The sequence below is a fragment of the Polistes dominula genome, unplaced genomic scaffold, assembly GCF_049000335.1.
Source record: "Polistes dominula isolate Pdom_NZ unplaced genomic scaffold, Pdom_raw_medaka contig_73, whole genome shotgun sequence".
NCBI classification, from domain to species: domain Eukaryota; kingdom Metazoa; phylum Arthropoda; class Insecta; order Hymenoptera; family Vespidae; genus Polistes; species Polistes dominula.
In genome coordinates, this window is record NW_028300951.1 from 8,634,503 (window position 1) to 8,651,760 (window position 17,258).

Consider the following 17,258-nt stretch of genomic DNA (forward strand, 5'->3'; position numbering starts at 1 on the left):
TCGATGAGGGTAGTATTGTTAAATATCATAAATAAACTTGTATTATTTGTAAGATTGTAAAGAATCTCATCTAAAATAGTTGATAAAAGTTTGAAAAAATTTGAAGAAAAGAAATAAAAAGGTAGATTGTTGCATACAAAAGTAAAGATAAGATTTCCCATCGATTTTGTTGTTATCGAATTATCGATCTACGTTACAAGACGATCATAAAGCACCTTCATAGATCAGAATCATCGGCTATGATAAAACAAAAAGAAGAAGAAGAAGAAGAAAGGTAAAGTGCGTTGTAATTGTCCTATCATGAAATGCATCGCGGATTCAATTGGATTCGAACGGCAATGACATTCCGTAACGTCGCCATTTTTCTAATCGGTAAACGCATTCAAATATGGCGATCTGAAGCCTGAGATCCTTGGTTATATAGGCAGAAAAGTTAGCTCAAGGACTACAACCACACTCGTCTATTCGAATTTCATCATGGATGCGTAGCTGCTAACCGGGTGAATGTCACTGCTATTTGCGATTAGTTCGTATAATCTTACTCGTTTTCTTGTATTTTTTACGAATCAACGGGGAAAAAATTCAAGATCGATGATGGCAGATCGTAGAAATAGTTTTATTTCTAACGACTCTATTCTACAACAATATTTTTTTAAGTTGATCCTTGTTTTTTAATGAAGACTTATCCGCATTAAGTGGATCATTTTAAAAATTAAATTGAGTGATCCGCTTTAAAATAAGCTAAGCGACGTTGTATACTTAAAATATTATTTTCTTTTTCTAGACAGGATACATGCCAGGTACTATGTTACCACCTACGAGTTCCGTTAGTAGAAAAAGAAGGTAAAGAAAAGAAAAGAAAAGAAGCGAGGATAAAAAAGGGTCGGTGAGAGCATAAAAAGGTTCTAGGGACGTCATTCAGTTGTAGTCCAAGTAAAATTCTACTAGAAAAAAAAAAAAAGAAAAAAGAAGAAGAAAGAAACTGAGAATGATATATAGCGGTGTGTTGGGCATACAAGGTCTGAAGTTCAAAGATGAGCGACGTAAGCCTTTTTTTTCATGATCTCGCAAGATTATTCTTCACAAAATATTTTTCTTTGTTAAATCTATATTCAAGAGTAATTTTCTGTTTAGAACTAAATTTGGTATAGTAGTGTTGTTCGTAAGTGAAATATATATGCTGTAGCCTATACCTAAAAGATCGTTGTTCGGTTCTCGTGCTAAGAGATATGTCGGGCACTCGGCTACAGGTGCCACCTGCAAGTTCCGTAAGCGGGAGGGGAACGATGAGAAAAAGAAGAAAAGGCAAGGGAGAGAGAGAAAAGAGGATAGACGAGGGGTCGTGTGGGGAAGAGAAAAGGGAAGGCTCGAGAAACGTCGTCTAGTCGTAGCCGGTGGCGGCAGGTTAAGGCGCGAATATCCAACATATCAGATCGGTGAGTCACTATGGCTCTTGTTCGATGCGTTCCGGCTACCCCATTCGCCGCCCACGCGACAACCCAACTCTGACTCATCCACATTTCTTGGAAACAGTGCGCGTGTCTCATTTGAAATTTTCGGCTTGCGAGGGATCCAACGATGCTGTTCCTGCTACTGAAGCTGATGATGATGATATTATTACTATTGCTGATACTGCTGTAGTTACTGTTGCACGCTCCCGTTATCATCGTTACGTCTTCTTCTTTTTCTTCTTCTTCGATTCTCTGCATTACTCCGATTGCTTGGAAAAACAAAGTTTCTTGATTAGTTTCCAAGTTAAATCGGTTCCCTTTTCGAAGAAACCATTGCATTTAAGTAGCATATACACTTCCCTCTCAAATCGATAACGCTGTAGTACATTTCGTGCAACCCCTCTGAAAGAGGGTTGAGATAGGGTCACGCTCCGATGCATCTTCCCCTTCACTTGCACCCTCATTCTTTTCTTACTTAGGTGATAACATCGTTTAACAAAGTATTTACTTATTCGTGCGTTAAAATCTACATATATATGCACATAAATATATATTGCTTGCAATTAAAATAATAGCAGTCATTTTATATTTGAACAAATCGAATCTTTAATAACATTCAAATGTTAATTTAAAAATAAATAAATTCAATCTTAGGTAAATTTCATTAAAAATTCATTCGTTGTTTAATCTTACAAACTGTCCTCCTTTCGAAAAACGTTAAACGTTCCTCCTTGAAATTTGATTACGTGCGGTGAGAAAGATATTATCATTCAATTGATGAACGTTCTTATGCAGATAGTCACGAGATCCCCAAAATAATATTATATTCAAAAAACCCATGAAAACCATTAAACTCGTATTATTAATAAAAACAATTAATCCCCTTTTATCGTCGTATAATTTCTCATTTAAAAATTCGCGTGTTAAGAAAAAAGCATTTAAATAATAATTAGTAGCCTCTTAAAATACCCGCGCAAACTATCCAATCATACATCCCTGGTTAGCGCGTTCCACAGCTTCGATGTAGCGCCATTGGTTGAGTTGGAATAGCCAATGACGTCATTCTTTCTGCGTAGCGTCGGCGTAGAGTGGTTGGACGAAAGTAGCCGAACTCGACCGAGGATAGGTCCGAACCTAAACGAATCTTCGGAGGTATTCCCCCGCGGTATGAGTCATCGTGCTGTTAGTTTCGCACGGTTTGGAGTAAAGGAGGCTTGCTGCCGCTGCTGCACGATAGACGACGTGCGCACACCTCGATCAGCCGCTGTTTTTTAAACGTGTTCCTAAGAAAAAAGAAATAAGAGGAGGAGGAGAAGTAGTAGTGGCGTGGAGGGAAGGGGAACTGAGGAAGAAACATAAAGAGAGAAAGAGAGGGAGCAAGTGAGTGAAAAAAGAAGAAGAAGAAGAAGAATAACGGGGGAGGATTCTTTTTGAATCGAATTCTTTTGGAACTGAACTGAGTGTACCTTCGTGTGCCTTTTGAGTGTTTCTTTCTTCCTTTCTATTTCTTTCTTTCTCTCTCTTCCTCTCTCTTTCTCACTTTTTAAATAAAAATATCTTCATATCTTTTTCTTTGTGCTTACGTGCGCGCGTATAAGAAAATAAGAACTGACGCGTGTTAATGATAATACAATAGACAATAATATCGAAGAGTAATAAGAAAATAATCAAAGATGAAGTTGGACGTGTCCGATGCATTGTACGATAGCTCGAGTATTTCCAGCGACAGTGGGACATCGCAGAGTTCCCGAGTCAGCCATGATTTTCTCTTCACCATTGCTGCTAACTCTGCTACCTTACCGGGCAATGTAAGTATTACAGAGTATTATTGTTTATTCATATATTTTAAAAATATTCGTTTGATTTTATTTTTTTAAATTTTTTTTTAAATATAATATTGTTTATGTTTCTTTTTTTTAGCGGTCGAGATTGTCACAGAGTTTTTGTTTTGATTGTTTTTGACATGGTCATTTGTTTTCGTACAAGTGTCATTGAGTTGTATGGTTTCTTCATCCCCCCCCCCCATTTCTTTCTCTCTCTCTCTCTCTTTTTCTATCCTTGTATTTTCCTGTACACGTGCGTTAGAACTACTATTACTAATAATACTAATTCTAAAACTAATGATAATACTCTACTGTAAAATTCTATTGTCGAGATAAATAATTCCCATTTCCGTTTCTTTTCAATGGGGGGAATTTGTTTTCGATGCATAACCTAGGAGGTTCTGTTATGTAATCCCTAACGCAAGCGAGAACACTGTTCAACGGGTTAAACGAGTGTCGTGTTTTTTTTTTGTTTCGATGCTTCTTTCTCTTCGTAGAAAAAGGTAGACGACTGTATTGTATAGAAAAGAGAGAACGAGTAGGAGTGTGCGAGAAAGAAAGAACGAAAGAGAGAGAGAGAGAGAGAGAAAAGTGGGTGGTGGCGGTGAGGGGGCAGGGAAGGAGGAGGGATTAAGAACTTTCCAGAAAGGGGTACCCTTCTTTTATGATATACGTTAAAAACTAAAAACAATCGAGACTTTTGTTTTAGTTAATTTTGTATTATTTAATTGTTGAAATTGTTCTATTTTTATTCACACTTTTATAGGTTAGGTTTTAAAATTTTTAACGATTGATTAAATATTTGTTTTTTTAATTTTTTTTTAAATAATAATAATAATTGATATATACGATGGAGAACATGAAAAAGGATTTCTCTTGTTGAAAGAGAGAGAACTTACAAAAAGAGAAAGAGAGACAGAAAGAGAATTAAGTGTCCCTCTCGTTGAGAGCATGCTTTCTAAGTGTTCCGTTATACGTGAATATTGGACGCAGTAGCGATGCTAATTTTACAAACTGCTTAACGTCATCGCTATAAACTGATCTCTCTCTCTTTCTCTCTCTCTCTCTCTGTCTCTTTCTTTATCTAACATTTTCTTTTTTCGTCTCCTTTTAATAGCCCTCTTCGACTTTAGTATCGAATCGTGAAATGATATATTTTGTTTTCATTGATCTATCGTTTACACCTGTTTCCAATCTCGTATTTATTGTTAGATCAACGATTAAAAGCTGATTAGATTGTGTTCGAATATAATTGGACGATCATTGATTCAATGCTCCATAGACTCACTTTTTCTCGAGTCGAATACGCCAATCATTGATTAACATTTTTGTCAGATTTTTGTAGACTCTTCTCATTGATTCAAAACATCGTAGACTCTCGTGTCTAGTCTGTGGATTAAAAAATCATTGATTAGCCTTTTTTTATTATATTTTTTTTTGTAGATCTTTACATAATACATTAATTAAACATTACGTAGACTCATCATTATTGTTATGTTTGACATCTTTTTTTTTTATATATTTTTATTATTAGATTCGTACGTTGAGCGTAAACTCACGTTTAATGTCACCTGATCGTTGACAACATTTTTCCTAAATACGTACACATTTTTTTAATGTTTTTTTTTTTTGTATGAAAAGAACATTGATAAACCATTGCATAGATTCTTTTATCGTTTAATTTAACTTTGGATATATTTGTGTAGAAGATAAACCTTATATTTAGTTCTTCTCCTTTATATTTATTTTTCTGTTTGAATATCATTTCGATCTTAGTTAAATAAAACCCTACAATAAACATATGAAAATAAAATATCATAGTATAAGAAAGGCAGTAGGTATAAAGGTATCGTTTACTTAAGAGAAAGCTTTAGCGATAGCATTCAAAACAAGGTGGTGTCGACGATCAAAGACTGCCGCTTCTGAAAAGGGTCCGATTTTTTCCGATTTTCAGCCCTATTCCGGTGATACTAGAGGCCGATAAGATTCATATATTTCCTTTCCTTTTCCAAAAGGGTATAGCTTATTTTGAATATATATATATATATAATCTGCACCCACGTCACTTTTTGTAAATACCGCTCGATGTAATAATTAACACACTAAATAAACTATTATTATATTATATATCTTCATCAGTCTCTGTCCATTTTGGGTTTTATTATATATTTTATTATTTTATTTCTCTCTGAATCCCACATTTGTAATTCAATTTGACGTGGTTTTTGTAAATTTGTTGTGAATTTTTTCGTGTGAATTTAGTTGAAATTTTTAAAATAAAAATGCAATTTATATGAAGATTAAAATGATAAGAAAAATATAATTACAAAACGCTGAAATGCTTTGGAACTGTAGATACAAGAGGTTTCGTCATCTAGGAAAGGTTTATTGTGTTGCGAAGATAACACAATGGCGAGATCGCGTTTTATCCAACATACGAACGCTGACTTTCATTCCGGTCACGCTCTTCTGGGTGCCCATTTAAGGTGCACACACCATGTGCACGAGTATTGCCAATAAATAGCTAAGTTACAAACGACAAGAACCAATCAGGGACATCGTTTTATTGGAAAGATTATATTTTCTAGTTTCTTTGATTTTTTTTTCATATCTTTACTAATTTATTTATTATTTATTTTTTAATACGAATTATTGTAATGAATCTTATACAATTAAATAGTATATGATTGTATGTATACACTAAAAAAAAAAAAAGAACAATAAAAATATGACCATCGTTACAAGTATTTTATGAATTACCAAACAAAACAGTTCCTTGCATTTTCTGAGATTTTCATGTTTATGCTTATACTTTGTATTTTTTTTTTTTCATTAAACAATTTTAACAAATTTTATGCACTTTGGATTATTTTATGGTGTGTATTTACTGTAAAAAAAAATTAAAAAAAAAAAAAGACCAATTGATACGTATGATGGAATTGTAAAAGAAATTACTAAAACGACGAGTCGTGTATAAATACATTTAATTATTTCACGAACGTCCAATCGTTCTGAAATGATAAATCTTTTTTCACCAAGCTCCTCTTCTTATTTGTATGACGCAAATTGTTATTTATAGCATTGGATTACACGTTAAGAACATTTTTCTACAAGTCATACTTATTACGAGTGTGTACGAGCACTATAATGATCCTATTCGATTAATGATAGCTTTATTATATGCTTTTTTTTTCCTTATAGTTTTCTTTTTTTTTTTTTTAAATTAGATCGATCGTTTCTTCCCTCGTTTAGTTGTATCTCGTTTGCCTTATATTTCTTTTCTTTTCAACGTAAATACGAAGTAGTCGAAAGCAAATCGTTTGACACTCGCAATTCATTAATATTTCATTAACTGACATAGTAGCTGATTAGTTAGAGTACCTTTTGTTCGTGGCTTTGGTAAAAATATAATATAAAAGAAAAAAAACACGTTATTTGCATATTTTAAAATTAAGATTAAAATATGTTACGAACGGTTTGTTAATTTAAATCAAAATTCGACATTTTCAAGGTTTTCCTTCTCTTTTTTTTTTCTTTTTATTTTAATTTTTTCTTCGTTTCAATTGTATGATAATTTTCATTTGAATTATTTAAAAATATATTCTAAAAAAAAAAAAAATGTTTCCATATTCAAGTTCCACCATATTAGTAATAATTAATGAATAATATATATTTATAAGTTGAAATATATATGTTGAGAAATTAACAAGGATGTATACAAGAAGCGATATCAGTCCTATGGGTGTAAACTCCCCATGACGAGGGTTTTCTCTTTCGGCTTCGTTTTAGGATTGGTTCACCCCCTATCTCTAGTACCCCTGTAGTTCTACGTTTCTTCAATGTGTATTATACATGTACCTTACATATATGTAAAAGTACACACACACACACATATATAAGCTACTAGGCAGCCGATAGTATTGATTTACTCGTTTTGGCTGGCATGGCTTCTGCTGTCCCCAACAGCTGTTTTATAAAGAACCCGTACACGGTCACCTCGTGACAGTACTACGGTCATTTAAAACAAACCGATCGAAGAATATATCTATGCATATAAGTGTAAGTATATGTATTTGTATTCATGTATATGCATGTTCAACATTTAAGCTGTTATTTTACGTATATGTATGTATGTGTGTATATATTTCATACATATATTTGTGTGTGTGTGTGTGTGTGTGTAGGTGGGGGTGGGTATATGTAAAACGAGTGGAGTAAATAAGAATTCACATTATATATATCCGGTTGTGGCAGATGTCGTTTAATTATTCTTCTTACGGTGTTAATTGACTAGGGTCAAAGTTGAGAGAAAAAGAGAAAAGATCAAAATTAAACGTATAACACAAAGATTATTATTATTATTATTATTATCATTATTATATTTTACAAATCTGAAAAAAAAGGACAGAAATAACAGAGAATCGGTGAAATAATAATTTTTTTCTTCTTAATCGAATGCAATAAAATAAAAATAAATGTTGTTTTCATAATTATGTATCTAACTTTTTTCTTAATAGAAATTTTTCAAATTGTTTTTTTCCGATGTTTTATTTCGTTATCGATATTATGACTACTAATGGTGGTGCTGATCTTGCACAATGTTTTTTCATTATTTTTCGTTTTTCCCCCCCATTGATTCGGACTTCGAACGAAACAAAGTGCATCTTTGACATTTCAAAGTTTTCCAAATAGGAAATTTTAAATTCAATTTTGTACCACTCGTATCGATACGCTGCATAGTGTTCGTATTTATCACATTCTTTTTTGTTTTTGTTTTATTTAACTCAATATTATGAGTATGTTTTGTGTTACATGAAGAGACAACGTGTTGAAATTATATTTATTGTGTTGAATAAAGAAAGAGAAACGTTATCGGTTTCCTGTTAATATAAATCCTTCATCTCCGTATAAATATACAATAGAAATATATAATAATAATAATAATAATAATGATAATAAAAATAATAATAATAATAATAATAATAATAATAATAGTGTGTTTTAAGATATATTATATAACAGTAAAAATAATTAAAAATAATTAATAATACAATTTTTGCATATTTTGTATTAAACATTTATTTTTATATATTTTTAATAATTATTATTAATCACATAAATATATATATATATATATATACAAAAAAGATAAAAAGATAATTTAACGTTGAACACTACCTGTTTAAAAATTCAATATAGATTTTTTGTTCTTTTTTCTTCCCCTACCTTTCTTTCCTTTTTTTTTTTTTTATTTCCATTTGTTTTCTTCGTTTCCTTCCAATTGACCACCCCTGGGGATTGTATTTTTGTATCCATTTAAAATTCAGTACACGAATCGTCGGGTGTACCTGTTACCCACAAACATTCGATTAACCCCATGAGACTTTTAAACGTATGGCTCATTAAAATGTTTCTTTGTCGCGAGAGAACAAAAGACCCCGACGATCATTTCGAAACATCCAGCCTTCGATTTTTCGTCTATCTCTTTCTGTTTGTTTGTCTGTCTGTCTATCTATCTATCTGTTTGTTGTCTGTCTGTCTGTCTGTTTGTCTGTCTGTCATTGTTGTTTGTATTACGTTGGTTATAATGTGTCCTCCTTCCAGGAGGACAACGCAATGCAAGATTTTCTTTTACCGATACCGCACAACTCATTGTATTGAGAATGCTATTTTATTTTTTTTATTTAAATCGAAGAAGGTCGATCATGTTCATGACTACTCGTTCATCACGGCATTTATAGTTATGTTAATGTTAATGCATTTAGGCTGCACTTTTATAAACAGATATTTCTTTTTCGTTCAATTAATAATTCATTTTTAAAAACAAGGTATTTTAGATATATTATTCAATTTATTTAAATATTGATATTTGACATTGTGATTTTTTATTTTATTTAATATTTTGTTGGGTTTTTCTTTTTTTTTTTTTTGAAATAAAATCTATACGTATATCGTATTGTATAATTTATTCGACAGTTAATTGAGTTGCAAAAATTATTTCAGTCAAATATTATTTTAAAACAGATAAATTTAAATGCACAATCATCAAGTGTTTTAGGATTTATTTTAAATGGGGGACTCACACGATAATCATGGTTGTTATAAATATCACTTATAATTTCCATGACGTATATGAACGCGTTATAATAACATATTATTCAAATTTATTGATATTTGGATATAATAATTTATAAATTGTTTTCTTTTTTTTTAATTTAATCGATAATTAATCGAAAAAATTATTAATATTCTATTATTTGCAATAGAATCTATAAAAATAGATTTTTATCGGATTCCATTAGATCCTTCTATTTTGTTGCTTTACGACCAAAAATAAACGATTAAGGTATCGTACGGAAGTAAGTTAGGTATATATTTAACTATCTACGTCAATTTGACAAACACCTGAGTTAATAAGGTCGCATTTCCAAGAAATATAGTCTTTGCTTATCGCAATGTATTTATTTGAAAACGAACGTTCGTAATAACTTATAAAGAATAAACGTTGCAATATATTATCCTGACGGGATTAGGCTCGTTTATCTATTTCATTTTACCTTTCTTCCATTATACAGATTTTTTTTTAAACTCTCGTTAGAAAAGAATAAAAAATGTTCTAAATAAAATGCCTATTGAAAAACTTTAACATCCAATTCTTCGTTGTCTGTCTGTCACTTTTTTATATACAGTTTAACTTTTTTTTTTAAATCATGTATATATAATATATATTTTTTTCTATTTTATTGCTCAATAATACCCATCGCTAAGCCTTGAAGAGGAGAGGGTAGATTTAAGGAATCTTTTGAAACTTTAAAATGGTAAACAAGTTCTAGGTCTCGGGGAAAAAAAATCGCTCCATAAATCATTCAACCTTTTAATAGGAATTGTTGTTGCCCTTTGTACTTTTTTCTTCTGTATGTGTTTTACTGTTACTTTTAGGTAAACAAAATCTTTTCTTGATGATCTTTGAACGGAAAAAATTAACTTTTGAAAGTTTTATGGACTTTTGTACTTTGTTATCTTTTTTTTTTTTTATGCCACCGTCGTTGAAGATTTTCGCAGTCATTAGTAAACCCAAAACTTTTTTAAGTATAATAGTTTTTAGTTGATTTTAAAAGATTAATATTTTTTAGGGATGAGGGGTAATTTTCTGTTACAACAGTTATGATTATTTTTAAATGATTTAATTTTTTTTTTTACGGTATTATTGCAATCGTTCGTAGTAATTATTTTTATCGATTTATACGAATATTATATATCATTGAGAAATTGTAACTTTTTTTTTTAAAATAATTTAATATACGTAATTAATCGAAAGGTTAATAAAAAAAACAATCTATATATAATTTCTATGATTTCTTCACTTACAACGTTTTTAAGTATGACGAAAAATGTTTCGAAGGATTTCAACGTAAAACTCGCGCATTTGTCCTTCCTGATAAGATATCAGTTTCGTTTCGAGCGAGTAACTACGAGTAACTACGTGTGCAGTTTAAATGTGTGTGTGTATGTATATATACATGGGTGCGTGCATGTAGTTTCAAATAAAAATTCAACGAATTAGACGAGTCGGAAATAAATGTTCAACTTTTATTTGTTTTTTTTTTTTATCTTTTGTCTTAAACTCTAATGCAATTTTTGGTTTTCTTTGCTCAATGCGAATTATGATGATCGTTGTGTTGTGTTGTTGTTGTGTTGTTATTGTTGGTAACGGTGTTAATGGTTTTTTGTTATTAGTTAAAAAATAAGAAAATTTTCCTTTGAACAAAGAAAGTCCCAATACACACACATACACACTTGGTTTTACCCTCTCTTTCTTTTTTTTTCTTGACTTCCTCGTGCGTTGCACCGAATGAACGTGCGTTCACCTCGGAGTTCGTTGCACGTTTCCGAACGTGTTGAAGAAAGAAAGAAAGAAAGAAAGAAAGAAAGAAAGAAATAATGAATGAATGAACGAAAGAAAGAAAACAATAAAATAAAGAAAAAAGGGGTAGAACGAAAGAAAAAAAAATTAAACTGGCGATTATTATTTGAATTATTTGCAAGTTAAAAAATAAAATTTATCTTACTCCTACGTCCGACGTTTCTTTAAAAAAAAAAAAAAAAGAAGGGAAGAAAAAGAAAACGTTAAAATTATATTCTCCACCTTATACACTTTGGACGTATAAATTTTCAAATATTCACGACAGACTATAATAATAATATTTGCTTTATTTTTTTTTCTTTCTATACATTTCATTATCCTTGCTCTCTTTGTGTCAGCACGAAGAGAAAGGAAAAACTTTTTAGTGGGCGAAGTTCAGCGTCCCCTCTGACTCCTCCCCCGTTTGTTTCAACGCAACTACGTCAAAAGGAAAAAAAAAGAGTAAAAAGAATAGAAAGAGAGAAATATAAAATAAAAAAAAAATAACTCACAATCAGTGTGTGTGTGTGTGTGTGTGTTGTGTGTTGTGTGTGAATAGTATAGGAGAATATCGAGTTTGCGAGGAGACTCGGTCACGTGCCAAATCGGTAATGATTTTACCTTGACATTATTCGTCAACGCGATTGCCTTTATAATGCATCGCATCATCATCATTATCCTTCTTCGTTTTCTTATTAGCCTAAACGTTATTCTTCTTTTCTCCTTCTTTTTACTTCATTTTCATTTTATTTCATTTTTTTTATCTCCCATTTTATTATTCCTATCATCGATAATCCTGTTCGATTACGATGTTAATCCTAATTAATTAATTCAACAACAACAACAACACAACAACAACAATAAAAATATCATGAACTTCGTAATAGTATCGAAAATATTGCTGCGTATTAAACGTTAAACAAAAATGAGGTGGGGAGAAAGAAAAAATAATCATTTTCGTCATCTACGTAATAAATAATAACATTAAAAAAAAAAACCAAAAGACAGAAATAAAAAAAAGGGCTAAAATAATTTAAAAGAAAAGAAAACAATACAAGTCGTACGGAATCGTAAACTTCCGTATACTGGTCGATCGATTTAATAATCTAGTTGCATATCTCGTTCTACCTGGAAAAAAAATGCTGGCTAGTGGGAGGTGAGGTGGGGGAGGGTTTAAGGGGAAGAGGTAGATCTCGTTTTCTCTTTTTCCGTCTCTTTCTCTCCTCCTATTTTTTCTCTCTCTTTCTTTCTACTAGACATTCTCCCCCCACCCCACCCCGATTTCTCCCTATCGAAGTTTTACCAGAGAGAGGAGAGAAGAAAACAAGTTCGGTCTTTTGGTCTTGAACGTGTACGTCGATTGGTTGAGCAGTATCGCGCGAATCAGTAATCAAGATGGCGATGACGTCATCACGTAGGCAACAGCACATAAGCTAGCTGCTCGGTTTAACACACTCGGGTATACTAAAAGCGAACACGCACGAACACGCACGAACGTGAACGAATGGCGAGTGAACAGAGAGAGAAAGAGTGTGTCGCACGTAAGTATTTAGTTGTGTGCGCGAGCATATGAAAAAAGGGAGGGGGTAGAGTCTCTGAGCAAGCGTGGTTTAAAAGTGGTGGTGGGGATAGAAGAGAGAGAGAGAAAGAGATAAACTCTTCTATATAGTTTCCAAGTCACGTTGCCTTACTCAGTTGAGATACGTAAGTCTGTGCAATACATTCGTCTTGAGGAATCTACGCGTAGTAGTATCCACGAGAACAAGTTGTTTTTAAATAGAAAACATACTTTTTTGTTCTAAGTGTTTTTTATATATATTTTTTTTTTTATCAATCACGCGTGTGCGTAACCATTTATTTACCGTTGCCTCGATTATTATAATTCTACTGAAAAAAAATATACATATAGACAAATTAATTACCGAGTTTGATTTTCGGTTCGATCAAATTTGATTTATTTTTGTTTTCTCTTTTCTTCGAAGAAGAATTTTTCGTTGGAAACAAGTGTTTTATTTGAATATTTATTAAAAAGTGTTGAATAATCGGTGACACTTATGAAGGAACTTTATAATATCAGAGAAATTCGTGATTTCACTGAAGTTTCTCCGTTCATTGAAAAAGATTCTAACAGAGTTGTGATAATGCAACGAGTACCTACTGCTGGTGGTTTTTATGACAACGTTGTGGAGGATCATAATTATACAATGTTTTCCATGTATCCTACTATCAACAATCATTCGACGGATGGTTTTCAACTTACCAAGGAAGAAAAAGCTATGGTAAATAAATAAATCATTTCTTTTATTTTCTAGTTTCGTTAGATTATATTATATATTCTTGTTTTTTTTTTTTAAATAATAATTTATACACTTATCTCTTGTTATATTGTAACGTTTTATTTTTTTATTTTTTATTTGGAAATTATTCGTTAAAAATTTAATTATATTATGTTTTAAACATACAGATGAAACGATTACAAAGTTTAATGAAATTTAATAGATATTAAGATACTGTTCATAATTTACTTATGCATAATAAAGTTTTCGATTTTATACGAAACATTTATTAAAACGCAATAAAACGTCTAATCTTCTTGTTTGTTATTATTATTATTATTATTATTATTATTATTATTATTATTATTATTATTATTATTATTATTTATCTCTTGTGTTCCACGTATAAAAATGAAACACATCTTTCAAATCTTTCGATCGGGTTTTAATTTATCTTCAAGATAAATTGGTATTATTATATTTTTATTATCTATCGAATTTCCCCAGGAAAAAAAAATTCCTTCGATACGAATCTACTTTTTCTTTTAAATCGTCAAAATACTTGTTTGTAAGCCAATACGAACGTCATTGTGTGTGTGTGTGTTTTCAATTGTATTCCAAGTTTTTGCTGATTTGGTAAACAAAACAATTGATACGAATGAACATGCATTTTTTTTTTATTTGTTTTTTTCTTCTTTAAATCGAACATACTTATCGTGTAACCTCAATAATTTAGCAACACAATCGAGAAAAAAATGGGCTACTTTCTAATCGTTGTCGAATTTATGTCATAAATTTTATATATCGCTAATACATTTTTTTTTTTTTACATTTTTTGTCTGGGTGTGTACGTAATTCTAAGAGGTTAAATTGAAAAAAAAAATAAATAAATAAAAAAAAGGAATTAATCGTTCTTAGGTTAGATGTTAGATGAAGTTAGAAAAAGGACTTGAAAGAAACTCAACTGTGTAAGTATGTGTTATGAGTGAGCGCGAACGAGTTTGTTGGTGGTGAATGTTTGAGTGAACGAGTGAGAGAGAAAAAGATAGAACATTACATAATGATAACTTACAATTAAGCTAATAATTGAGGTCGTGGTATAGTGGATGACGTGTTTGCTTGATATTTCTCAGAAATTCGTTCCTATCGTATTTGATTTTCGAAGAATCATCATTCACACCAACTAGTTGATCAAAATTCGTTTAAATACTTTTTTCTCTTTTTTTTGGTATGATTTTTCAATCATCTTTAACGTTGTCCGATAATAATTTCATTTTTATTATATTCTCCAAAAAATACTTGTGTTCGTTGATTTACAATTTTATTATATACATATTATAAATTTGTAAAATATATACATATTATATAATTGTAAAATATATATTTTACAATTTATTTTACAATATATAAAATATATATTTTAGAATTATATAATATGTATATATTTTACAAATTTATAGATTTTATATATTTTATATATTTTACAATTTTAATATATTTTAAATAAATTATTCAATTATTTAATACGATTGTTTTTCTTTTTTTTTCGCTTATCGTATTGGTTATTTCCGATCGCAAGTATTTCTTTTTTTATTAGAATTTTTTTGGAACAGAAAAATTGTTAACCCATTGATACTAACGACAGGTGTATTAATTAATTTGTAAAATTAATTATTTTTATAGAGTATGTTTTTTTCTATACGAGTATGTATAAAAGTTCGGCAGTCAAAAATTGTATCGTAAAAAATAACATAGAAGTAATAGAAACATTGGGTCTTAACGATATATTTCGTTGTTGATCAATATCATTAAGTAAATAAAAAAAGAAAAAAATAGGAAACTCTAACTCCATACCTGCATATATATGCGTTCGATTATTAGAACAAATAAAAAAAAAGATTTTTAAAACGATAATAATTCGAAGATTCGATAATCTTTAAGGTTTAGTTTCATTTGACGAAAATCTTTTTTTTACGATCGTTAAAGTGTTGTTATTGTTTCCAAAGAAAATTAATTTTTTCTAAATTGATCTATCTATTGAATTACGTGTGGAAAGTTTCAATCAATTCGATAGTTTCGATTAACCAATACAATTGTTTCGTTCTTTGAAATCTGTACCAATTTTTCTCATTAAAAAAAGGAACGACGTACCGATTTTTAATAAAAAATAACAATAAATTAAATAAACTTTCTATGCAATCCGATAACGGTAAATCCTTACGATACGGTAAAAAGAAGAAGAAGAAGAAAAAAAATAAGGAAACTAAATATGATATAAAACATTTTTCTGCATTTATATTTATAATGAAAATCGCAGAAATTTATTGACATGGTCAAAAAAACGAAAGAAAACAGTTAAATCTGACAGGAAGTCGGGAGTTAACGCTCGTTAACCCGTCAATTAGAGAGTTTAGTTAAAGGGACTTAAGTTTACCGAGAGAGAGAGAGAAAGAGAGAGAGAGAGAGTAGTATGAACGGGTCATAAGGCAAGAGGTATCATCCTGTCTTGAGTCTGTCTTTACGAACTAAACTAAGAATGAGGGACGTGAGAGATAAAGAACAAACAAAACAACAATAAAAAAAAAAAAAAAAACAAACAAAAATAACTCTGAAAAAAAAACTCAATTGAAAGGGATCCTTAAAACAACGAACATTTAATTCATCCTTCATAATTTTCAATTATATTTCATATAAATTATTATTACTTACGTTTATGTTTTGAAATTATTTATAAATATATTCCTAGTAGCACAAAATATTGAATACATGTGTATTTAATATTAAAGAAAGATTCAATATCTTTTTAATATTTTTCAATATTTAATATTTTGTGCTACTAGGGTATATATATATATCTGTTTATTATATTATATAATATATTTGAGTTGTATGCTGTTAAAATTTTTATTTCAATTTGTGTGAATCGATGATTCGACGTCTATTGACAAATTTTATGTTTGTAAATTTTTTTATTCAAAATGAGGATCAATGATCATCGTTTATCGAATGTGAATCATTGACGAATCTTATTCTTAATTGCATTATTTATTTGTCATATTTTTATTAGACAAAACATGATCATTGATAAAATACTATGAGTACTCTCTTATCATTTAAATGACTCACTTTAACGTGTTATTCGTAGACTGAGATACATTGATAAATAAAAAAAAACTCTCTTTTCGTGCAGACTAAGTATAATTTTCTTTTTTATAACTCGCGATGACTGTTTATCGTTGATAAATACATAAAAGTAATCGTAATAAAGAAAAAGGAGAATAATGAACATGTTGAATGAAATATTATTTATTTTGAATTATTGAACGCGTAAAGAGTGATATTATGGTCAATAATTGACAAATTTATAGGACGTTATAATACACGTGCGAGTAACACGTAAATCAAACAGAAATATTGAAGTTAAGTTAAGTTAAGTTAAATTAACACGAAAACAGCGGAAATAATTAACATAGACAAGTGCACGCGATCCTAACAATAAGCGTCATCGACGTTAACCAATCGATTCGTTGTCGTTAAAAATTACATAGACGATGACTACACAACTTGATCGGTATAACGTAATCGTCTATTTTTAATTTTTTTTTCTTTTTTCTTTTTTCCCTTGTATTTTTTCTCTTTCTATTTTACTACACCTGCATTTAACGAAAGAGAATAAATAAAAAAGAAAAAAAAATGAGACATACACACACACACACATATATATATATATATATATATATATATATATATCACACATTTTTTACTCGTTTTTATACTAACTTTACTTTTACAATCAGTTTTGACT

The 17,258-nt window shown here is 30.1% G+C and overlaps 1 protein-coding gene across 2 annotated transcripts in view; it reads left to right on the plus strand.

Annotated features, from left to right (window-relative positions):
* Positions 1-2,776: 2,776 nt before the first annotated feature.
* Positions 2,777-17,258, plus strand: part of kay (transcription factor kayak) — a 60,531-nt gene continuing 46,049 nt past the window's right edge. The window contains exon 1 of one of the 2 annotated variants that reach the window (XM_015323776.2): positions 2,777-3,259. In XM_015323776.2, the coding sequence (XP_015179262.1) occupies positions 3,125-3,259 (135 nt within the window). In that variant the 5' untranslated portion in view covers positions 2,777-3,124. Of the gene's footprint in view, positions 3,260-12,891; positions 13,457-17,258 lie in introns of those variants that run through there. The other variant, XM_015323775.2, reaches the window with a different exon arrangement.